The sequence below is a fragment of the Coloeus monedula genome, assembly GCF_965178545.1.
Source record: "Coloeus monedula genome assembly, chromosome: 6".
In the NCBI taxonomy this organism is placed as follows: Eukaryota; Metazoa; Chordata; class Aves; order Passeriformes; family Corvidae; genus Coloeus; species Coloeus monedula.
This window is the reverse complement of record NC_138786.1, coordinates 8,123,806-8,150,066: the sequence shown is the minus strand read 5'-3', so window position 1 is coordinate 8,150,066 and position 26,261 is coordinate 8,123,806. Positions and strand designations below refer to the sequence as shown.

Below are 26,261 nucleotides of genomic sequence, written 5' to 3'. Positions count from 1 at the left end.
TAAGATAATACAGACATCACTTTGTTGCTGATAGGAATTATTCTGTTTTATGGATGGTGTCCTTTAATTTTGCCTTTCATGGATTATAAAATTGGTTAATATCTGCTGAAGTGAATCACTGGAGAAGCAAATAAAGATGTTGGCCTCAGGTCACAGTGTCATTTGTGATACTGGCAAAATCTTACAGCCTCATTTATCCCTGTACATGATTGATAACACCATGGGTTAAATGGAGAAAGCTTTGCTTCCATTAAAGGATCATCATGAATGAAGACCTCCCACTTAAAAGTCAGGCATGATGAGAAGACAAGAGACTATCTACAGGTCAAATTAAATAACTTAAATAATTTAAGTGGAATGACAGTGTAATTTGTTCATTCTGTGTTATTACCCTGACCCCTATCAGGCTTATAGGCTAACTTACTTTCTAGTGCAGGGTATTTAAGATGTAATTTTTAATAAGTGCTTTTCAAAGATATAAAGCCCTTTATGGCACTTAAAATTGTGTTAAAATGGATTTTTTAATGTGCTTTTTAAAAATCAATTTTTGTCCTTATTTTGTTAAATGTAAAGCGAGTGCGAGTAATAGGAAAGGAAACATAGTAAATGCTTCAAAATAAGAACTTCAATCTTTCACTTTTCAAATGTTATCATATGTATGCTTTAGATTTTTTAAAAAGTATTTTCTAGGTATTCTGAGAAATATCAGTTGCTAAAGTAAAAATGCATCTATGTGGAAATACCTTTAATTACACAAGAATTTTTTTTGTATTTTCTGTGGTGAAGGGCATTTATTATGTATCTTTGCAGTAGCTCTAGATTGTTGTATTAATGTGTGATACCAAAAGTAGGTATTTTATTAATATGTAGATAATTTAAATTATTTTTAAACTTCATGATTATATTTTGTATATTTTTGTTTCTAGTCAAGCCCAGTGTAAACTCGTTGGAAGGTACTGAGTTTTTTCATCTCTCAGAGGTAGAAGAGACCGCAGGGGTGTGTGGCACTGAATTCTGAGGAGGGCAGGAGGAATGTGTTTAACACCCCCGTACCTTGCAGGTTTCAGCAGCAGGCTGTGAAGCATTTTGTGGCAGTCTTGGCAAAGCAGTCTTGAGTACGAATTGCCCATGAGAAAACAGTACTGTCACAATGAAGGGATGGGTGAAGACTCAATGAGATTCACTCACCAAAGCGTTTGTCTGTACTCACCGAATTAGGGAGGTGAACTCTTGTTTGTCAAGTGCTCCTGCTGAGATCACTGAGCTGAGAGAAAGCTGTGGATGCCTGAGGCCCCTCTTCTTCTGTTCCTTGGAGTATAGCATTAGTTTGAAAATATCCCCTTGAGAAAATAATTCTCAGATTGCTTCTGTGATGGAAAAGAAAATCACAAGCCCCAGTGTGTAGCAGTTAATGTACATTCTTCTACTGGTTGACCTGAATAGAAATCATTTCATAACTGAAATGCACTTCTTTAAGTGCACCTGTCTTGTAGGATGAATCCTTTTTCTGAGTCAAGTTTTTCACAAGCACTCTTATTTTTTCCCTTACTAACACAAGCTTCCAGACTTCTTTATTTGATAACAGTACAGTCTTGTAGAAATTCATCACTGTAGGATTCCTCCAACTCCAAACCTGGAACGCTAGCTGACAGCAATAGAATTAGACCACGTGTCATGTTTTAACATTATGTTTGTAAAAATCTTACCCTTAGCATGATGAAAAGTGAAATCAAGTGGCTCTGTGCCTAATTTATTGTGCATAATATTGGCATTTTAGATTTTTAGTTTTGGTCATCTCCCAATACTTGATATCAAATGTTTGTGGTAGCTCTTCATGTAGTGGTACAACAAGTACCAGTAAGGAAACAATTTTGAAAACCTGAGTGAAAGAAACAAAATATTTTAATGTGCTTTTGTGAGAGTCGGACTTCATTTATTCTAAGTTCTTTGGCTAAAATATAAGTAGTGGGCTTTTATCCTAATGTACTACTTAAAAAAAAACCCAAACAGCTTCAGTCTAAAATGTCTGTAGGTTGCCTGCACAATGCCTGATTCATGTTGGCACATTGACACAACGGATTTGTTGCCTGAAGTGCTACATGTTTGTACATGGTTGTTACTCCGGCTTTATTAGCTGCCTCTTCAGAAGTCCTTCAAACATACACATTTTGACACTGTCAAAGAATTTATATACTTCATATTGAACAGCTCAGTATTAGTCATATGTTTTAAAATGAAAGACAAAAATGAGCCTGATTTTTTTGGTTTTAGCAAAAGCATTGTTTTACTAACAGATTAACTTCTGTGGTGGGGCAGCTAAGCAAGGAGTCAATCTATTATCCATGACCAAGCGGCTTAAATGTGATCTGTGTTAGGGTTTTATTTAGACAACAGAAGAAAAAGTGGTGAGCCCTGATTTGTAGTTGTTATGGCCCCATGATACAGACCAGGTCTCTGCTCTTTCTGCAGGAATTCCTTCCTAGAGGTTCTGTGGCAGCAGCCAGGTCAGTCATAACTCCTGTGCTCTACCCCTGCCTCCGTAATTCTTAATGCAGAAACACACGTGGGGTGTCTCTGGCAGGGATAGCATCGGGTGTTCTAGTGCACTGCTGAAAATTCAGTCTCAAGGATTAAAAAGATATAATTTGGGAAAAACAGATGAAACACGTACAGTTGTTATGTTTTTGTGAATAAAATGCTGAGTGTTGAAGTCACCTCTGGTGTTGCTGACAAACCTGCTTTGTCCTTACAGAGACACCTGGGTCTCCTGTTAGCATAACTCCTTGCTTGACAACAGTTGCTGTAGCTAGCTTAGAGTACAACATTTTGATACAGGATCTTGTCGGAAGAGAATCAGAGTTTTCTTGTTAAAATTCAGAAGCAGACACTGCAAAAATTACCTTAAGTCCCTAATTTCAGTCTAAAGATGTCTTTTAAAATTGAGCCTGTCTTGTGATCTTTGACATCTTAAATGTAGACAGCAACTTTTTCATGGCACAATGTACTCGTTGCAGCACCTTCATGTGAGTACCGGGCAGTAACTCTGGGAAAAAAACTCTACTGCTTCTGTCTGCTCATCGAGCTTTTGCTTAAAGTTAAAACCAGGCCAACAATAAAGAGGAGAAGCAAAGGAATATTGTGAATTACTGATATCTGTTTGGTTTTTTCTACAGTATTGCACATTACTTTAAAATGAAAATATTGGTAATTGCATAGTATCTATAAGTAGTAATTTCACTCTTTGCAAAAAGAATCTGCCTCCATATTTGCAGGTTTTGCAGTTTGAGTATTCTCTTACAGATAAACTGGAGAGGAAATGCCTGTCTTTATTTTGCAGAAAGAAGCTCAAAGAATGGATGAAGACTTTAAAGCACAGGCACTTGACTCTACTCTTCCAAGTCCATCAGAGACTTTACTTTCCATTCGATTGTTAGACTTTAAAACAAGTTTATTGGAGGCAATAGAAGAACTTCGTATAAGAAGGGTAAATTTTTTTATATTGGATTTAGTCATTGTCTTGTTTCTGTCTCTGTAGGTAATCATAGAAAATGCTGCATAAGTGTCACTAAACCTCATGTTGAATTTTAAGTGATTCACCAACCAGGGTTTTATTTAAAAATATAATGGGTTTAGGTATTGTGTGTATTACAAATTTCCCTGTAGAGAGCACAAAGGCTACAGGGTTGTATGGGAATGAATTTGGTTTTTCTGTAACAATGTAAGAAGTTGTTAGAGTTGATAATCAGACTATTGAGAAAATGATCTACATTAAATTATTGTCTTTCATTATTCTTTAAGAGCAGCCTTTGATACAAAATGAAAAGGAACAATCCAAATACGCCAAGTCCCTAAGTCTTTCTCATTTCATAATTGATTTGCCATTTGCCAGAAAAGTGGTGATTTTGGCTGTTAACTTCTGCCTTCAGAATTACCTATGAGGGCAAAGAGCTACAGTGATAACCAAATACACTTTATTTCACCATTTTTACATTGTTAAACTATTAAGCTAGAGCCCTACAACAATAGTGTATTGAGGATTGGGGGTGGGGGGGGTTGTTTTTGAAATGAGTTGAATCATCTTGTAGTAGTACCAAGGTAAAATTGGTTCTGTGCTGGGAAAGGCAGCTCTGTTTTCTTGTGGTTAGTTTTTCACTTGTATTTTTCTGTGGTTACTTTTTCAGTTGTGTGTGTATAAACATTTTTTTCTATTTCTTCCCTTAGTGTTTCAGAACTGTTGTGTATATTGAAAGACCTAAAGTGTATTTTTCTTCATCTGATGATTTTGACCTGTTCAAAAGATGTGTATTATTACTTTTAAAATATTCGTATTGATGACGTGCTTGATTTATGCTTATTTTGATCTAAGTGAAATGCTATAATCCTCTCTTTAAAAGCCATAAACAAAAGAATGACTGCCATTAAAAAAAAAAAAGAGAAAGGCTGCATGATGGTATTTTATTGGTGCAGTACTGTTAAAGCCCCAATGGCGTGATCCCCAGACCTGTGTTACATGTTTATTCTAGTCAAAGTATTTCAGTATTAAAAGTAAAGACTGAATAATTGAACTTTTATTATAATAATCAGAGTGTACTTTTCTTTATAAGACCGCTTAGCTGAATTTACATTGTTAACCTATTACTGCACTTTTAATGCACTTGGTCAGAGCCTAAAGTGTTCATAGAGTGCCATGGAATTTCATCTTTTGGCGTTTTTCTTTGGGTTTTTATGCCTGTTTTGTGTCTGCTGTACTACAAGAGTTTGTGACTGTGATTTTGTAAAAGTTGCCTCAGAAGGTTGAGTAATTTTTTGCCTTAAAGTTGGTCTTAGTTTCAAAATTGATGCAAATGCTAAGAGCCAATTTCACAGTTAAGACATGGTCCTAAGTTTCTAAAATAGCTGTGCTTTCCTACCCTAAAAATATATATATATATATATTTACGTGTTTAGTTAGAAATTTAGGTAAAAATGTAAGCATTTTACAGACAGCCAATTTGAAATCTTAGGGTGTCCTGGAATGTGTTTTTGATTTGTTTGATTTAATAATCAGTTCCGGGCTGCTTGCTTAGTATGTTTGAAGTTTGGAATATAAAACATTAGTATTTTGTAGAAGCAAGGGTTATTGATTAATATGGTTTATACCTAGTGCCATTCATTTTTATCTTTTTAAGTAGAACTTTGTATGGATGTTTTTACTTTAAAATCCCCCTTAAAAACCCTCTCCCCATTTTAGCTGTGAATTTCTAACAAATTCAATCAACATGAGGTTATTCTGTAAATTTTTAATCAGCCCTGAGAGAAAGGTAGGGCATAGACTGAAATACAGGGATAACTTAGAGAATTACAGTGCTTGTCTTGCGCCATGCAAATTTTTCTGTGGACAAGAATGAAACACACAAACTGTGTCATCTGCATCATAAGAAAGTGGAGTAAAAGTAGAAATTCTGCAGGTTTCTTACTACTTTTCACACTTCCTTTCCAGGTTGCCTGTGAGGTTCAGTAGACTGATAGCCTGAGGGAGGCACTAGAGCCAGTACAGTGGATTTTACTCTCAGTTTTGTCTTTGACCTCTGGCTTGACCTCAAATGAGATTATTTTACTTCTGTTTGCTTCTGTTTTTCTTCCCATTCTTGGTCTTGCTTGTCACTTCAACAGGAGACTCTTTGGGACAGGACCTATTGTGTATTTTGAGTTTAATAAACTGCATGGAATGGTTGGTTAAGCTGCAGTATAAATTCAGATTAATAAAAATAAATTTGTGGATGAAATTATCTGTGTGAAGCTAGACAGATAAAAACCAAATTCTTAAATATGAAAATGTTTTGAGAGACTTGATACAATCCTTACTTAATGTCATCATTTCATAATTAAACTCTCAAAAATAGTTTAGAGGAGTTGCTCCTAGTAAGTGACTGTTCATCTGTTTCATCTTCCAGATGAAATCCCAGTCCTTCATAGCTGTGCAAGTTTGTTCCAAAGAATACATTGCTTAAATGATTCTACTTGATACAGCTTCACTTTATTCCTTTGGCTATTCACAGGGTCTTTGTTCTCCATAGAAATTGACATAATATGAATATGTAAGTAATTAAAATCTACAAAAAATCATGTTTCTCTTTCCCCTGCCCCACAGGGATTACTTCACACTCCAATAGTTAGATTTTCTTCTATTTTTTCCCGTTTAGCTTCCCCACTCATCAAGAACTGACCAGGCCAGGGATTCTTTTGTGCCAGATATCACCTTCACTTAGTTCCATGTCTGCCAGTCTTGCTCTGCAGTCAACTGAATGCATTTTCTTCCTAACAGTCTTTTAACTGGATTTTATACCTAAGCATAAATGAGGCTATTTTTTTAGCAAAATCACAGAAACAAGGACAGCTGAATATTAGGAAAAGAAGTAAGTATGTGGATACAAGGGAATAAGCAGCACTGAAGTTTACAGATCTCATGACTGTGACATCCTGTGATACTGTTTTTCAAGTCAGCAAGGCATGCATTAGATGATAATTTCTGTGTTAGTAAATAATGTTGCTTTTGATTAGGAAGTGATTGCTTGCAGTTGGAGAGGAGAGTGTTGTAAGTATCCATGCAGGCATTTCCAGGAATATATTTTGATGGAAGAGATTTAGTTAAATATAAAGGAATTGTAACCTATGCAGTGGAGTCAAGGACAGACCAATGAGAAATTTCCAAAGGAAAAACGGTGGTTGGTATACATTTCTGTGTGTCTGCTTCTGAAAAAGGAAAGTTTTTGAGAATAGATTCCAACTATATGGTTGCTGTTGTTGTTTGTTAACTGTAGTAACTATTAAAATCCTACAGTCTTTTATCAGGAGTAAAAGTTAGAATAATGCTATGATAAATATCTTCTTTCCCTTTAATACCTGTCCTGGAAACAAAGCTTAAGAACAATATCCATGAGGTCTACTAAAAGTTGTACTGGTCTGCTTAGTTCATGAAGGAATTTCTAATTATAGTTTGAAACAATCAGAAAGTATAGTTTCTGTGAGTACTATTTGACCTGCATGAGAATTGGATGTGCAATTTTGTAGGAGGGAGATTGTAAGTTCAAAAAAGATAATAAAAGTACCTAGCAGCAGTTTTGGCTGCTTGGACATGAGCCAGCTGTACTCTGTTCCTAAATCTGTTCAGGGTCAAGAATCGAGGGGGCTTGACCAATCCACAGCCCATCTTGTAAAACTACAGCCTGAAGCAAACACTTTAAAGAAGGCTTGACACTTTCTAAAGGTTATAACGAGTAAATAAACCATCAAATTACTCCTCTTTTATTGTTATGGTCGTCTTTTTTTATAAAAACACTTAAATCCATGTAGTCCTAAGGCATCTAATAAAAAATGAACACTTTTAAGGTTTTGTGGATTTTTGATCCCTCATCAGAGTTATATACAATCTGGTTCTCCTAAGTATAACAGAAATGTTTTTGTCTTATTAAACAGCTGATAGAACTTCTAAAAAAAAGTGTTTCCCACAAGTTTTAAAAGCTTTCAATTCAAAATGGGTAAACTATAAATGTCCTTTGAAAGATGTAAAAATGATGGATTAGGCTTATAACTTAGCGATTTCACATGAGAACATTTTTATCATGTAATTGTCATTCTCAGTTTAAGTATTTATGATGTTTATTTTTTCAACAGTAGTTACATACATACACATTTTTGATAGCTTCTAGGTACACCTTTATAATTTGGGAGTAAGTTGGAGGAGTGTTGTTCGCTTAGAACTTTGGTTCTTATCCTCTTAAGTATTCACAGCAAAGGGCTCGCTTAAAATGGAATTTAATGCTAATTTCTTACAATTTTGAGCAATGCTTTTGCTAATGATATATAATTTTCATGGCATTTGTTACTTAATGGCAGAAATGGTTGAAGATTACACCTTTTTAAAAAGCTCCAAGTCAATCTCATTTGGTTTTATCACTCCGGGCATATCAGGGGAATGTATTTTCCTTCAGTACTTATAGAATAGTACCAGAAAAAAAAGTCATTGCAACTCTGCAGTACTACTTGTTAAAGCAGAACTGGGAAGCATTGATAATCTTTTAAGTTCTCTTTTTTTTTGTTTTTTACCATAAGTCATATGAAATAGGTCTCTTCTCCATCTATATTCCACCAGTACATAAGAGAGAAGCAAAAGCTAAAGAAGTTTTGTCTAGTTCTCTGTGAGCCAAATCTTAATTTTAAATGTATATTCAGTATTTTGTATGTAAAATTCACATGATTGCTGAGGCATGTATTTAGAACCTGCAAGAATCTCTTGAAATGCTTATGGGTAGCCTTCTGTGGAAAGAAGTGTGCTTCTCTCCACACTTCTGCCTGTAAACTGTCTTCTAATCAAGGAAGTCAGTTTTTGACCTAAAACCCTATAAAAGATGTCAATGTCAAAAAACTATTTTAAATCACTTGGGACATATTTTGCTCTTTTATTTCTATTGATACATGGTGGGACTATGAATCAAATATTGTACTAAGTGAGAAAGGGTTGCAAAATCTACAAAACTCTTTTGCATCAATTGATGAAGTGTTGTAGATATCCTTGAATCAAAAACTTGGAACTCTTATTCATACTGGGCTGCAGAAAGAATTGCATTTCTTAAAGATGCAGTATATTTTATAGCCAAAAAATTTGTGTTATCTTCTTCACTTGGGAAGGAGAAAGAGCCTTCATTTGTTCTTTCAGTGTGTCAGGAAAGGTATTGCTTCATCCAGAGGTGGTATCTTTTTTGTCTCATGGCAAGTTGTAGTTGTTCATGGTATTGCAATTCAGTAGAATTTTACTTAAACCCCAGTATTAAGAGAATGATCCTTTTGAGGCCGCCTTTTATTTTTCATTCAAGAGATTCATGGCCTTTTTTTCCCAAGTTGTGACTGTTTCCTAAAGTTTCTAACCAACTTTTGAGGTGTGAGTCACTTAAAGAGTAGTTGAATTTTGAATTAAGATTGCAGGATTTAAACTGTAGTGAAGTTGAACTTAAAAGGGCATAAATTTACGCATAATATATCAAAATGCACAGTTCAAGTATTGGGAGTATTCTTTTACCCTCATACAGTCAGTTTGGGCCTTGTTGGAGTGTGTCCAGCACAAGACCTCAGTAAATGTTATTAGTGCAGCGATTCATCAAAGAGAAGTCAGGCTTACTTAATGCAGTCACTTTTTCAAGCTGGCCATCAGTGTGCAGAGCCAAGGCAGGAAAGCAGCTTTTGAAGCTCAGTGACTCATTAGTATAGCTCTCCAGGTCTTTGAAGGATATTCATTATTTTGACTATGTGCAATAACAGGACAGTGGTGAGTTGCTTATGACAGGCATCAAAAGCTTGAACACTGTTCTTGCAAGAAGTCATGGTTGTTCATAGGGGAACCTTTCGTTCTTCCTTTTTTTTGAGTATTGGATTTGTGAAGGAAGGCCGGTGCTCATAGAAATTGGACTCCAAAGGGAAGCTGATTCCTGTTAGGAAAATTTACTTTAATACCAGAATGTTTCAGGAAAGTTGTCATAAATATTTATTTAGCAACTGTGATTATCAGAAGGTAACTCTCATTTATTATCAAAAGTAATAGTTTGATTCTTGACTAAGTGCTTCTGCAAGCGCAGAATTGGTCACAAACCTTCTTGCTATTAGTACCTTTTGTGGATCGTGGAGGAAACTTTGGACTTCAGTAATGGTCTTCTCAGATTTTCCTGTAGTTCATCTTATCAAAAATATGTGTCGATTACCCATGATTCTGTTTCAGTTTTTTTATTTGGTAGGTCAGAAGGCTTCTTGGCACAGAAGATAATGATAAATATTTCACTTTTTCCATAAGAACAGAAGTAATTGCTGACACAAAGTTTTCAGTTGTCCTAGGAGATGTCAAAAAGAATAAAGATTCAAATGCTTTGAGCTGAATATTTAAGCTGTCCCAAAGATTCTGAGTCATTAACTATGATTATCTGTATCATTGACTACAGTGGATTCTTGAGGCACTTTTGCGTCTTACTGAATTTCTCTTCATCTACGTGTTTTGACGTTTGCTTTTTATGTTTGTTTTTAACTAGGAAACAGAAACTAATTATGAAGACCAAATAAATAAAATTGTTATAGAGAAACAGGAACTTGAATGGCAGAAGGTAACTTTCCTACATGATTTTAGTGTTCTACCTGCTGAGATTTAATTTTAATATGTTAATATAAATTTTGATTTGTTACAATTCCTCTTTTTAGAGCTATTTCTATTTCTAGTAGTCGAATGTGCTAGCTTATAATTTAGTTATGAACATCTGTAGCTTTTATTTTGATTTGGATTGTGCCAATAGCTTAGAAATGTGTTTAACAGATAGCTTAGAAATGTGTTTAACAAGAGAATATGATAATATTTAGCATGACTTGGCAATCTTCCGTCAAAAGAGGTGGAAATATTGAAGCAATAAGACATTTAGCTGAATATGAGGCATATTGACACATCAGTGTGGGGGAAGCTGTGTAGCAGCTTCTCTGTATTATGTTTGGCTTTGGCAAGTGCAAATATCAGTGCAGCAAACCACTTCACTTGCAATCTTCTGGAAGTGGCAATTTTTCCAAAAAGTTGCTTTAAACATTAACTTGTATGTTATCCACACTCAGAAGTAGTGTGTCAGCTTTTAAGTGTTGAGAATGAAGTATTCAGTAACATAAGTCTAACATTCTTCTCAGAGTTAAGGCTCCTGAGGTTATGCTTTCCTAGGAAATGCATTCCCTTCTTTAATACAATCAAACCTATGACCCCTTTCACTAGGTCACAAGATAAAAGGCTTCACTCTGTATATTTTACGATCACAGAAAAAACAATAATTTCAGCTCTATCCTTGATCTTGGGATATTTAACATCTTAGTTGTAAAGGAAGACTATTTCATCTTGGAGTTCATCCTAACCATCTTAAATTAATAATCCTAACTCTGTGCTTTTCTTTCTTGAAAGATATATATGTGCACACAGAAACAGGAAATATTTTATATTTGTAAAAGCAAGAGTGCTTTCAAGTTGTAACCCTTCTTTGCTTTTCTTAACCTAGCATTGCAGCTCTTAATATTCTGGGTTCAAAAGGGAGGATTTCCACCCATTCTAAGACCTTAACAGCAATTTAATTTACCACTCATAAAAGGGTGGGACTTACAGGTAGTGAGGTGAACTCTATTCCTGTATTTTGCACTTAACATTGACACATGGCAAAGCTGATGTAAACAGTGAGTGGTAGATTTTGGGAACTTCATGTAAGAAAATATTCTGGAAATTCAAAGGAACAAGCTAATGCAAATTTCCAGTCCTGGAGACTCTAGTAAGATGAAAATTCTAAGTATGACATTTAAATTGAATTTGTTACCTGATTGTTTCTGAATTCAGAATCATATTGATCACAATAGTAGTTCAATAAGTAGACATCTTCCGCTGGCTTATCAAAGGTTCTGTTTTGCCATTTCTTTCATAGAATTCCCTTTAAGTCAACATTTCTGTCATTCATTTCATTTTACCATAAATTTAACAATATTGAAATAAAGACATGACTTCAGCTAAGTAAGTATTACAATTTGCCTATATTTTATAAATATACTGCTGCTGCTCTTGAAAAAATACACTCAAGCAGGGAAAACTGAATAACTGGAGAATATATTCCTTAAAATCTAGGGAGTATACTCATTATGCTTGCAGAACATCACAATATCAAAGCTGATTTTGTTAATATTTAAAAAAAAACCCTGCTTTTTTCTTCGGTCTCCCTGCACCACACATACATAGCTTATATGGAAAATTACTTCCAAGCCTGAATTTCAGACAGGAATAATATAATTATTTTATTTGATAGTCTTGCATGTGAGGCTTGTTAGAAAATGAGTATTTGTAGACACTCCCCAGTCTTTTTCAAAATAAAATACCTCACTGGAATACACAGTACAAGAAAGTGGTATGTTATAAAGACTTCAGCACTGGCATTTTTTTCCATTGCATCTGTGATAAAATTGTATAAAGGATGACTGTTTTATGAAACCAGACTGATAGCTACATAATTTATTATATGATATTGGCTTGAATTCGTGTATTTTAAAGTAGTGCCATCTTAATTTGGCAGTACTATGGCTATAAAATTTCATTTCTGTAGTGAGCAGGAATACTGCACTGGGAGTAGTTGGTTTGCTGTCCCTGCAGTACTGCCTCTGCCTCTCTAGGGTACTTCACATGCCTGTCACCCCCTTGGAGAACCTGTGCCTTGAACACAGGGCTAAGGAACAACCTTACAAAAACCTTTCTCAAGACTTTTATGTAGTTCTGAATATTCATTTATGTAGTGTATATTGTTCGTTACACACAAATAAAAGCTTTCTCTACTTATCTTAGGATGAGTTAATAAGTAAATGAGTATAGAACACCTTACTTCCATGGATTCTTGTCTTCTATCAAAAGGCAAGAGCTCTCGCTTGTACAATGTGAAACCAACACCAACTTGCTGGAGAAAACAGCAATTTTGGAATGGACTTCATGTTTAAAAAACTCTCAATTCCTATTAAGGCAGGAGAAGCAATTAGACTCCTTGTGTGTGAAACAGATTTTCGGTTTATTTTCTCCCATTCATTCTTTTTAATAGTCTCAATTTATATTTATTTTTGTGCAGTCATTACTGAATTGTTTCCTGCTTCACACTAATATTTCTAAGCTAAACACTCATCTCATATTTTGAGATAGCTATCCAAGGACAGTTGAGCCTCTTAACTACCTTTACCTAATATATTTCAGTGTTCAGAACTTAAAAAATCTGGTCTTCCATGCATACATTCCATGGTAAAGGTGAAATATCTTACAGAGAAGCACGATGCTTAAAGATGTTGGAGATTTCCAGCTTGCAGAGTGTAGTATTAGCCTATGAGATTATGATACGAAATAATAACACAAAAAAGTACCTCTTCACTCGTTTTCTTGTCTTTATGGATGAGAGTAAAGCCAGGCAGGATGATGATAAGATCTCATACTATTGTCTTACACTTAGTCTTTTCTGCCCTCCTTCAGCTCTTTCAGGTAGCTTGTTAAATGACCAAAATTTAACTATGAACAGAATAACAGTTATTTTTAAATGGGATTATATTTTTAATGGACAATAAAATTCTGTTGTAACTACCTGGAACAGTGTCAAGGTGCTGTCTTAAGATGGCAGTGGATGTGGATTGCTGCTGCAGGCTGATGGGGTGGGTAAGAGTTGCTTACAGAAGTTCTAGCAAAAGGTCTTGTATTCCAGGGGTGAGAATTGTTTCCTCTTAAGAATTAAAGAGAAGCTCCTACTGAAAAGACAATTACCAGTTTAAAAAAGCGTCTTTTTAGTCTTCAGGGCTTTCTAGTCAGTTGTGTCTTTCTAAAAATATTTAACAAGAAATCAGCTTTTTTCTTGAAATACTTTATATATGATTTGCTCTAAGATAATACTTAACTGACACTGTTGTTATTTCACACGAGCAGGAGGCTCTGCAACATCAGGCTGGCACATTGCAACAGCAAAATAAAGAAGCTATGGCAGCTTTTAAAAAACAGGTAACAAAATAAAGCCTTTGTCTTTGTGGGATTTTAAAATATGATGCATCATAGCAAGTTATCAGTTGGTATGAAAATATTTTTCTATTGCATATGAAATGTTAGAATATACAGCTCAAAAAAATCATGTCCTTTCCTCTGACCACAGCACAATGCTTGTATTTTGACAGTTCTTTCCAGATGCCACTCCTCCTGTCATTTTTCCTTTTTGTATTTCAAAAACCTCCTAGAGAAGATAATGCTTCTTCTAATACTTTCCTAATTCTGTTTTGCTTTGTTTGGTTTTTCCCCTCTAAGTTAGCATGACCTCTGCAAGGGTAGATTCATAAACCATGGTAAAAGATCTGCCACACAAATTACCCAGCTCAACATTTGAAAGTGTGTTTCACTCTTGCGTTTTATTCTCCATGTTATAATGAGCAAACACAAGTGCTGAGAGACCTTGCAGAGAACATTCACAGGAACTGCTGCCCATGGTGATGAAGAATTTGTCACTAATGCTGCATCACAATCATGTCACACAAAAAAGAAATTGACAAGCAATTAGGTTTCTTCCTTGAAAAAATCATTCGACATTCACAAACTTCTTCTTGTGACTCTATAGTTCCTGTAGTTTAAAAAAAAGCAGGAAGGTCACTATGCAGGTCAATATAACTCCCTGTCTTGTTAAATTGCATGAATAATATTAATGCCATGTGCTGTTCTGATTTTTTTGTTTGTTCTGTGTTTTTATGTGACTGACAACCAAGTTACAGGCAAGGATGTTTGCCATGGAAGAAGAAAAGGTACTCTATAATTATTTGTTACTTGTCATCCAAAGAAGAGCATAAGCAAATGATAATGACATAAAACTTATCAAACATGTCCTAAGTATAAACTTAATATTCTAAATTAAATTCTGTTTCTTGCTACGGCCTTTGCAAAAGAAGTATCTTCATAACTGTTATTTCTAGTTTTTTGTTCAAAACCTCTAGAACTTCCCCTGTTAAGTGTCACTGCTTATGCTGAAAATCAGTTGGGGAAGGAGTGTGCTTTGATAGTTCCATATTGCAGTTACAAAATTTACTTCATTCTAAGGGCTTGGGATAAATGGGATAATTGACCTCTCCAAGTTGTAGTGAGAAATAACATTTCTAACTGCCTTAGTGAAATCAGATTTTAATAGGGATTTTATTGATTTAGCTGAGCTGGTTTCCTAAGGTACTTGACCTAAACAATAAAAAGATAAATTTTAGCCTGAATTTATGTGGATTTTGTTAGCTACGTAAGTTTTTATGCCAGGATGAATGCCCACTTCTTCCTCTGAAGGATTTATATTTGGTATACAATGAACCTGTTTCAAAAAGTGAAGTCAGTGAATGTTCGCATGTGGCCTCTATTGTTTCATTTAAATTTCCTGGTGGTTTAGAGCAAATGAATATACTGCATGTGGCATAAGAACTGGCATAGAAATTTTCAAACTGGTTAAATGGCTTGAAAGGATATCAAAGTAAATCTTACGTTCGCTGCATTTATATTTATTTATATTTATTTTATATTTTCTGGTTGAGTAATTTTCTCATTGTATTTGGAGTTTTTTCTTGTTAAGACATTCCATTTGTCCATACATACCCACTTATTAGTCTCTGATTTGTATTTTGAATGAAAGCTTCAGAATTAAATTGTATGCTGGTTAATTTTTCCTTCTAAATATTTCCATTGAATTGAATAGTACTTTAAGTACTTCATACCAAAGTAACTGAATGAATAGATTAAGCTAGAGTTAAAAGACCAGTTTCTTCTCCATTTTAGATTATATGTACTATTAGTCATGAGGTAGTTTGGGAAGATTGCACAGCCAGCACTATGTTGGAATGACTGGAACGTGCAGGGGTGTTTGAATGGATGTATTTGTGTTCACTGGCATATTCTCTGATATTTAGATTCTGGTCTGCATTGGATTGACTGCAGCCAGAGATTCTTACCAGATTTAATTCTACTGAAGTCCTTTGAGTTTCTCATGTGCAAGTTCTGTATGTGTGTGTATATATGCATACCCATACACATAAGCATATTTATATAAATATAAAATGTGCTTGCATGTATTAGTGATTCTAGTGATAACAGATTACAGTTCAGTCTTTGTGGAGCAGAAAAGCTGAGCAAGTGTTTCTACGAAGGTCCTGCTACCGCAGATAAGAAAATGGATTTACCTGATACCTTTGGTTTTAAAATCTAGTACCTTTGTTCAGGTATAAATAATGTTTTAGTTCTGCCTTTTTCAGGCTTGTCTCTCCCAGAACAGACAATTTTAAAGACTTGATGAATAGAGTCATAAGTGGTAAAAAGATATTATTTTGTTTTCACTTTTCTTTTTATAGCAAGATGTATCTACATTTTAAAATGATTTAACTGAATTTTTCCCAAGTGAATTTTTCTGTCACAGCAGAGTAACACTTTATTTTTGTAACATTCTTTTTGATAAATTCTTATTGTAAATGCATTTATTCTGCCCAAATCCTGAAGTATAGCTTTTGTTGAAAGGGAAAATACCAGCTTGCTGTCGAAACAAAAGTAAAAGAAATCGATGGATTGAAAGAAACTTTAAGAGCATTACAGGTAAACTATTGTTTTTGTAAAATAACTTTTCTTGGAATGCAAGTGTTTCAGTTTTAGGTGTTTTACTATTAAGAAAATAGTTGTTTTTAAGAGGATCTTTAAGGCCTTCTTATTTAATCTCTCTGGGATGTGTACGCCTCACTTTCTAACACTGAGTTTCTGTTCCAGTCTTCAGTGTCAAGACTACTTTAAGTTAACCTTCCAGCTAATGTTCTTTTCCTCCAGAAGACTCAAAAGTCCAAACAGTGTGTGAAATGTGCTTTCTTTTCATTTTCACAGCCTTCCTTTTTCTTCCCATTCTTGTCTTACTTCTCACCTGTCTGGGATCCCTGCTTTTGGACTCCTAAATAGAAATAGATATTCACACTGTGCCTGCAACTCGCAGTGTTCCCTGTGGTTTTGGGCGCTTTCCTTTGTCTCACTGGGAGGTTTCTGTATTTACACATCATCCGTGGCTTAAGACCAATGCAGATATATTGAAAATGGATTACTAGCATTGTAATGCATTGCCAGATTTCAGGTGTTACCAGGAACTAATTATTTTTCTATCCAAAACTGTGTGGGATAAAAATTCTATTGAAAACAAAAGGGTTACAATGGATTATTACCATGATTTTTCAGCTTCTCTTGGTTCTTACTAACATTCTCTTATAATGGAATGCATTTACTTGTTATCAGACTGTTTGTTTAATCACTTAGTTAACACTGAATGTATTTTTGGGGCAAAAGAAATTAATTTCCATGTCTGGCCCTCTGTGCAATAACTGTAAGGATGTTTGCCTTGCTCAAACCTTGGCATAGCACAGATGATGTAGGATATCCATCCCTCCATGGTCTGCTGAACATAATATGTGGATGGCAAGAGTAATGAAAGATTCCAGTGGTCCTTCTTTTGTAAGGTAAACCACAAATAAAAAAAAATCTTAAATGTTTAATGTTCACAGATCAAGCATTTGTATCCCAGCATAGTTCAGATCTAGGAAATTCTGCTGTGGCTTGAGGAAGCAGGAGGTCACAGTGGACGTGTGGTCCGAGGGAAATTGTTTGGAAGTGAGCCTGATATAAGAGTGAAGAATTTTTTATTCAGTTCTCTGTTCTTCTCTGTAGGGTCATAACCCTACCTTAAAATTATTGTTCTCTACGTTTTTCCTAGGAATAATATTTTCTGTATAAGATTTGCACACTCTGGGTTCTTTGACATTACTCTTTTTTCCCCCTCTTATACTTAAGCATTATGCAAATCAAAATACTCTGTCAATGGGGTATTAAAATAGTGTTAATATCTCCTAATGTCAGCCTTATGTTATTAAAGCGTGTGAGATTGGTACATTATATCTTTATATGCTACCACTTAGAATATCTAATAAGATGTTATTGGTTTTTTTCCAACAGGGAACACCCTTCTATTCCTGCAGGAGTTGAGGGAATACTTTCATTTCTATCTTTGTCTTCTGTTTATTTCTGAGAGTCTAGTTTACAGACTGTGGTCCATTTGCACATTATTTTTATGACACCTGCCAGAAAACACAAGGATTTATGCATTTTTTCAAAACTCCTCTGGTAAAAAATCAGTGTACAGTGGTTTTACATAATTTAAACATTGAAGTGACATTATGAAGTAATGTGAATCTAGACATAAATGAAATTGTGCCATCATTAATTCAAAACCAGTATTACTGTATTGGATGGATTAATAACAAATGCAACTAAATCCTAGGTATAACAATACTTAATTATGCAGGTTGTTGTCAGGAAAAATGTAAGTACCATTTAATTAATAACTCTCTGTTGTTTTACAGATTTCGAAATGCACTTTACAAAAGAAATTGAATGAAATGGTAAGAAAATAATAGAAGCAAATGAAAAACCAAGGAAGATCTTTAATGAAAAGAGTTTTCTTAGGGTATGATGCAATACTAACCAACTTTAATACTTAAATGATATATGATAATTATTACAAATAACAGAAAGAGGTATCAGCTTCAAACCTTTCAGGTTTTTTAGGTTTTTATAGTGTGATAGCTACTGTTGACAATGTGGTATTTTTTTTCTCACTGAATTAATGTAGAATTGGTACGTCTGTTCTCTTTATAGATCAAAGACTTTTTTATAGACTGTCATTTGAATAATGTAATTATTTATTCTAACAGGATCTAGCATAATAATCTCAAAAAGTAATACAGAATTCCTAGCAGTTCTTAGTTTTGTTTTTAAAAAAAAGGATGGTTTTCCTCTCACTCTTTTTTACTCCTCAGAATTAGTTCTTAACATCAGTTTCCCTGAACAGTTTAGATTTCATCCCATTCAGCTTACTCCCTTTGACACAGGGAATAAATTTACCCAGAGTGACAGCATAGTGGCTCTGAACCCTGTTGTCTGTTTTAGGAAGTGAAAGAGTGAGTCACAGAAACATTGCTAGGCTTGATTGAATAAATGCTGTGAAAATTCTGCTGCTGCTCAACTGGAAAGAATAAAGATAATATTGTCAGACCATTACAAACTGTGATTTTAATTAAGAAGCTCAAAAAACTAGAGTCCAGTTTAGCTTTAAGTACCATGACATTTGTACTGAAAGTCATCTTCAACGCTACAGTGGTTTTACACAAAATATGGTGAAATTGAATAATGTGCCCTCTGACCTGGGAGATAAGGCTACAAGTTAAAGATCAAAGGCAACATAAAATGTGTTTTGTCTTACTTCACTTTTAACTTGTATTTATTCCTAAAATGCAGTTGATCTAAAAATGTGTTGAAAATATACTAAATTATTGAACTTACATTTAGGTAATTTGCATATTATCTTTCTTTCATAACTTTCAAGCTCAGTCTTCCACATGAATGAGAATATTTAAAGGACAGCACCTTTTCTGTAAGGAAATGCATCTAAGCTGCTTAAACAGATATATTTCTTATGTTTATAAACTTTTCATTTAATTGATCATTTGAATATTTTGAAAACATTTGCTTTGATACAGAGTATGGTAATTAAAAATGATAGTGAGTGGAGGCAAGGTGCTAGAAATCCTCTTTTGCATGTAGCACTAAACAGAACATTTACAGTTGGGACTTATTTATGGAAAACGCTCTGATATGAAATGATAAAAAAAACCCCACAAGGTAAACAGAAGTGAATTCTTTCCTATAACCTTTTGCAGTAGTGGGCTAATACAGTTTTAGACCAGGTCAAATTCTACCAACTTTACTCCCTGAATGGTTGCACTGAAGTAAGCGGTACATTCTAAGGATCAAAGTAGTAGTAGCCCATGTAGACTCTTGGTCATCACCAATGGCAAAGTGTTTAAAAGTAAAATGGATGAAATTCTGAACCAATCATTTTTCTGAGACCCATTTCTATTTCAATTTTGTTAAAGATTAGATGGTTCTCTGGTGTGTGTTTTGAGAGTAAGCAGATGTGCTGTTCAGCTTATATCTGGCACCTTAGAAACCCTGCCAGTCAGTGAAGGAACTTCTGTATGTGCTGGGGACTGAGTGTGCCCTGCTGATTAGGATTTCATTCTGGTTTTGTTCCTTTAATTCTGTTCTTTTAGAATAGTATACGTAATACTAACACTTGATGTAAACACCATGTTTTAGCATGCTGTCCAGTTAAGTTTATGCAAAAATTGTAGTGCTGATATAATTATTCTTAGCATATATGCTATAATTTTGAAATAGTGGAAGGTTTTGTTTCATATTAAAAGACAGTAGGCAAAGAAAGAAAGGATTTGTCTTTTATTATTTTTTGTCTTTATTATTGTCTTTTTTCCCCACAATAAAAGTGCTGATTATTGTGCGCAGTGCAGTTGTTTTGCACCTCGCTGCATATGGACAGCAGCACTCCTGCAGTCAGGAGGCTACAGGGGGATTACTACAAAGCCAGTTCACTTGGTAGAATACACTTGAGTGTGGGCTCTGCATTGTATTTGTTTTCCTGCAGCTGAAATAAGGAAATAACTGGAGGAAAATGGCCAGGTGTTTGTGTCCTGACAGATGATACACTGGAGAATGCCAGAACTCTCTGTGTGTAGCATCTGTTCTTGTCTTCCCTTACTGTTTTTATTGGGAATCTAAATGTATGTGAAACCATTTAGTGAAGCTGCAGTCAAATGCTCTAGGTTGATTAAACCCTACCACTCTTCAGAAAAGAGGGAATTTGCATCCAAGTAACTTACATTGCTCCCAGCAGTCAGTCACCTGAACTGTGCCCAGGAACTGCTTACGTGAGTCCTACTTGGCACAGGCCAAAATGTGTCAGAGATACTTCAACAGCAGTATAGGCATTTTCTGAGAACTTCCCTACCACCATTTAGTTTTCTAATATGGGTGTAGTTGCCAAATGAATGAAAAAGTAATTACTGCAAAATGTTAAAAACCAGAAACTTTAAAAGGTGGTTTGTTCTTAATAATCTTAGATAGGAGTGTTGTTTTTATTTCCTTTGTGCATCTTTTAGGAGCTTGCCTGTAATCATACTATGTTGTTTAGAAACACAACAAGGAGGCAGTGATACAGTATAAATTAAACCAAATTATTTTAAAGTATAAAAATGGTGAGAACTGGAGAAACTGTTGTGAAAAAATTCCTATTTCGAAGATTTACAGTTGGTATCCCTTTGCATAATTTTCACATGATTTTGCCTTAGGTCCCCATGCCATTACACCTCCTTTGTTTCTCTGACACTTTCACCTCCCAATTACCACCTTCTGCTTCACTGAGTACCTCTGACTAGTGACTCAATTTCCAGAGTATCTTTGAGATATGAGCAATTCCCTCTTTGTGTTCCTCCAGTCACCTACTTGACCCTGAGCTATTTCTCGGGTCTAGTTCCACCAAGAAATCATTGTGCCTCAACAAGCCATATGGCCACAATCAATTCCACTCCCCATCCCAGCTTATCTTTATTACTGGTGGAGGGCAGGGCAATAATTCCTGTTCTTGCAGTATCGGACGTAAAGAAGAAGAACCAAGATTCTGTGGGTCTTACTCCAACTCCAGGGTCAGACACTCCCTATCCTGCAGTGTCTCCTGGTGTTTCTTGATTGTCATCTATGGAAGGATGTTTTACAACCTTTTCACTGTGAGGAGAAGAATCACATACTCAGGCTTTTATTTTTCTGTGCATTAAGCCTGGAGAGCAGCTTGGCATCAAAAATCATATTTAGGCAAGTGTCGAGCTCTTAATAAAACTTCTGTAGGTAGAGCAGGCCAGTTCCTTTTCTCCCTGGAAAGAACCCTGTAAAGTAGCAAAGCATATTTCAACTTTCTGAAAGAGGAGGAGGGACTAACACTGTCTTGTTGACTAAAGAAAGGAATTGGGATAACACTAAGAAAAAGTCCATATTAAAAACTGCAAAACCCCTCAGATCTTGCCACAAGCTGTTCAGATCTCAAATTAGGGCTGTCTCCCTGTGCATCTATCTCTTAGAATAAATATACCTGAGGGAACTACCAGGAAAAACAAAGAAAATCTTTTCCTTTTAATGTTTTTGTTACAAAATTCCCCTCCTGGCATTAGTTAAGATAGGACTGCTAATTAGCTTAATTAGTTAAACTATTAACTGCTTCAACAGTTAATTTATGATTAGGAAAAGGAGAAAGTATAAGAACATTTTCAACCTACATTCCTTGCAGTGATTTCTCTAAGTGGTGGTGTTTCTTTACCAGTGCTTCCATTATGACTTTCCATTTGCTGTAGTGTGTTTAATTTCATACCTTATAAAACATGAGAAATTTGTATTGTATATCCTGTTTTGCTAGTCTTATGGTGGTCATTTCTTTTGATTACTATCAGCTTTTATTATCCTCTGATGCCTGGACATGTATTGCATTTGTTACTGTGTGGAAATGGAGCCTTGCCTAAGCCAAACAGACTGGGCCAGATGCATCCTTGTGTAACTTGAATTTACACACAGGAATGAATTTGGCCCAGTTCATTTTAATTGCTGTGTTGCTCTACTGTGGAGTAGAAAGAGATTAGATATCTAAATGAATGGTTATCCTTTCTGAGGAATTAATTTAATCCATTCTTTTCAGAGAAAATTAGTTCTAAAAATCACCAAATAGTACCTATGAAAGTGTTAATAAAAAATACAGTATAAAGAAGAACACAAAGATCTTAGTGTTACAAGGATAACAAATAGCTTTAAAAAATCAGTAGCATGTGTCACTGAACAGTTTCCACAAAATGAGAAAAATTGGTAAAATTAATTAAATGTGTTCTACTTAATTACCATGTGGGTTTCTTTGTGATATTACTTAGGCCAACATGTGAATAGAAGTAAAATAAAAGAGTTAGATGTTTACAAAAGTAGTTAGAAACTTCCTCTACAGATACACAAAGTGATTTCATCATATTTCAAGCTACTATAACTGCTAATTGATACTGAAGAATTAAGAATTACGCATTGGAAGGTTATTTATATTTTTCTGGGAAGCATGGGGTATTAATCTGCGTTAGTCTCACTAATCTAAATCAAAGTCACCACTACTCTAGAAGTAGCTGATGCATTTCTGATTTTAGCACATGTATTGAAATTCCTTTATTTAGGAGTGTGAAATACACCAACTGATTGCCCTTGGCTGTGTTGTTTTTTGCAATCCCAGGAGTGGAATGGACAAGGCTGTCAAGCAGGGCCAGTGGAGTCAGTGGCACAGTGCCATGTCAGCTGGTTTTTAGTATCTCTCTGAACAGATTCTGTAATCTGCCTGTGCAACCTGTTCCAGTGTTTGACCACCCTTATAATAAACTTATTTCCCCCCAAGTTTAAATGAAATTTCCTGTCTTTCCCTTTGTGTCAGTGAGCACCACTAAAAGGAGTCTTGCTGTGATTTCTTTATTCCTTTCACACACAAATCTCCCCATATATACACAAATTTACCAGATCCCCTTGAGTCATCTCCTCTCCAGGCTGAACTGTCAGAGGTCCCTCAGCCTCTCCTCAAATGTCAGGTGCTCAAACCCTTTGATTGTCATGGTGTCTCTATCTTCCTGCTGTCTGGAAATGGGAAAGATCATTAAAAATGAAATAGACAACTGAAAGGTTTTGGGAATGATTTTGCATTTATGCTGCTATATTCAAAAGCACTTGGAGAGCTACTTACTGTCATTAAATGGGTGCTTCATTTATGTTCCTAACAGGATCAAAAATTGCAGATGCACTTAACTGCAAAAGAGGAGCATCATAAGAAACTGAATGAAGTTGAGAGGTGTTATGCTACTATTGCATCTCAGTTTGGAATTGTAAAAGGTGTTCATGGAAAACTAGAGCACAGTGGTATGTATGTTGTAAAAGTCCTCCAGCATTTGGTTTTGCTGTGCTGTGACAACACTGAGTTGGCAACAGTTGAAACTCAGAAAAATAGCAGCTGTCCCATGCCAAGCATCCAAAACCTTGGTAGGTTCCTCACTGCTCTTTGCTGATCCACTGCTACAGTCGTGTGTGTGACCACACAGGAAATTATATCGAGGAACTGATAAAAAAATCAAAACCCAAAACACCAAAAAAACTTTTCAATTACTAAATCTTACTAAAGTTTTTGTTTCTGCCTGAAACCATTCTAGTTTGAATAAACTGGTAGCATAGTCTATGTATATTTGTGGTTATAAGTTACATAAGTTACTTGTTGTATTCAATTTTTAAAAATTTAAATCCAGAATATTACTGGCTAACCAATGTCTTGCTGATTGTACTTCAGAGCTAGAGAGTGAGCGCATGACTTTTGCTGAACAATAGGAAAGACGGTTACCAACTTTGGCCTGCTTGTTTTTCTGGGGGGTTTTCCTAAGTTGTATCAGAAGATAGCTGTTAAATTCCTCAGTATTTTAAGTTTTTAAGCACATATTCTCATTCAAAACTGCAAAATTGCTTATTGTAATGTAAGGCTGTTGTCCATCATTCCCCATCATGGGCCATCTCTAGCAGAAAAGGAGAGGACTTTCTGGGTGTCTGCGTTCTTGTATTCAAGCGTGGCGCCTGAAGACTATTGAGGAAAATAAAGAAAAAAGATTACAGGTGAATGAAGAGGAATCAGAAAATAGAAAAGGATGAAGGGGAAGCTCAGAGGACCAAAATCAAGAGATTGAATAGAGCTGTCTGAAAAAGTTGAGGAACCAGTAAATATCTTCAGCTTTTCATTGTGGATTTTCAAGCAATTTCCCAGTGATATTTTCACCTGTATAATGTTTAAGAGAAAGTTCCCTTTCAGCAGGAATAGAAGTTGTTCTTAGCGTTTTCTGCTATGCTATCCTCTGCTGTTTGCTGTCTTCCATGGGCTATATGCACTTAACTCTGTACATCTGTTAATTATTTGTTTGTTCTGTGGCCCATTATGTTCTGTGTTAGTCCGAAAATAATTAAGCTCACCAGAAAATTACAAGCAAAGTCTTGGTTGAAAAAACCCCCCAAGATTAAAAGTCCTAATCAAATGATGTAATGAGACACTGAAAATTAAATTACAGTTAAAAAAAGCAAGCCAACATATAGAAAAGTCTTAACTCATTGGTTGAGGTACAGACAACTGCCACCACCTGGGATAATCCTCCAGTCTGGTATCAAACTACACAGAAAAAAAATAGTTCAATCATATTTGCAGTTTTATGAAGACTTTAAAAAATAAATTATATGCACATCTATTGCAGTTATAAACCAAATATTGTTCAAATGTGAAATTATTTGGTAACATGCTTTAACTTTTGTTTAAAGTGCAGGAAGCCATACAGCACAATAAGAAACTAGCATCAGTGAATAAAAGACAAGAGACTGAAATAAGTAATCTGAAGGAAGTAAGTACAGTGCACATTTCTGAATGGAGAATGATCCTTGTGGGTCCCTTCCAACCCAGAATATTCTATGATTCTCTGATTCTTTGGGGCTTCCAACAGCTGCTGAGGTGTTAGTAGAAGTAGTGGACAAGCAACGGAGCTGTTTTTCATTCTGTGACTAATGGCTAAATTAATCTTGTGCTTCCACAGATAACTTCAGTTAAAACTGGAGCAGCTCTGAGAATATTCTGTAACCTGTGAATTTTTATTTACCTCTACAGCATCCTCCTTGTTTCTTGCTAATTATTAGTAACCTCTCTTCTTCCTGTGCTGTGCTGTCATCGTTTCTCCATCTGATATGGAAGGTAGCAGTGGTGTTCTCAGTTTAGTCAGAGATACAACGTGAAGAGCAGTTGCCATGGAAGTGAGCTGCTAGCTTGAACACAGGATAAAATGTGTAACTGAATACCTGTCAGGGAGTGGGACAGTTTTGTGACAAGGCAGCTGAGTTTTCAGATGATAGTGATTCTGTTTACGAGGAAGTTGCCACTAAACTCTTTTCTCCTGCCTCTATTCAGAAACTACTCTTTGCCAAGTAAATTTTTGAGTTGCACTCTTGAACACAGGTAACAGTGGGAAGAATAACATTCTTTTCCCTCTGAGCTGTTTCTTATGAGCTCACAAGAGAAAAACAAATAAAAAAGGACACTCATAAGTCAGAAGTATTCTTTAAACTCAGTATCTTTCCACTCCACATCTCTTTTTCATATCTCCTTATCTTTTTATTTCTCTCTTTTTAATTTTTTTTCTCCTTTAGATTCCGTAATGATTTTATGTAGGGATCAAATGCGTTATTATCTCAACTTCCTGGCCTAATGTTAATCCCCAGTTTCCAGATGAATGCTTTGAATTACTATGGAATCTTTGCAAAGTTTGTGAACGTTTTTGGAAACAAAAAAGGACAGGGAGGGAAGATAATTTGTACATGAGCAAAAGAGACTATAACTATTTAATATTTGGGTTATATTGATCAAAAAATGGATGTTTACCTGCCATAAGCTTTCTTTGCCTGAAAAATGGGATTTGAAGGTACAAAAGTACTTGAAAATTCTCCCTGAATCTGTTGTTGTTTCTTTTCTTCTTAAGAGCATGTAGCCTCTTGTTGTTAAGGTTCTTTGGAGTATGATTTCACTAAAAGCCAGACTTAAAATTTAATTTTATCTTGAAATATCTACAGTTTGAGATTTTTTTCATTTGTTTCATTCTTACCTTCTTTAGTTCTTTATTTAATTTTTGTATTTTTTACATGGAAATATTCTAGCCACAGTAAAAATTAATCAGGAATTCAGTCTGGATTT

At 35.2% G+C, this 26,261-nt stretch overlaps 1 protein-coding gene across 1 annotated transcript in view; it reads left to right on the top strand.

The window, feature by feature from the left end:
• Positions 1-3,352: 3,352 nt before the first annotated feature.
• Positions 3,353-26,261, top strand: part of CCDC73 (coiled-coil domain containing 73) — a gene marked incomplete at both ends in the record, with an annotated part of 47,469 nt that continues 24,560 nt past the window's right edge. The window contains 9 exons of the mRNA XM_082284410.1: positions 3,353-3,484; positions 10,053-10,124; positions 10,434-10,508; positions 13,475-13,546; positions 14,296-14,331; positions 16,070-16,144; positions 17,944-17,982; positions 23,281-23,416; positions 24,845-24,924. Of these exons, the coding sequence (XP_082140536.1) occupies positions 3,353-3,484; positions 10,053-10,124; positions 10,434-10,508; positions 13,475-13,546; positions 14,296-14,331; positions 16,070-16,144; positions 17,944-17,982; positions 23,281-23,416; positions 24,845-24,924 (717 nt within the window). The remainder of the gene's footprint in view (positions 3,485-10,052; positions 10,125-10,433; positions 10,509-13,474; positions 13,547-14,295; positions 14,332-16,069; positions 16,145-17,943; positions 17,983-23,280; positions 23,417-24,844; positions 24,925-26,261) is intronic.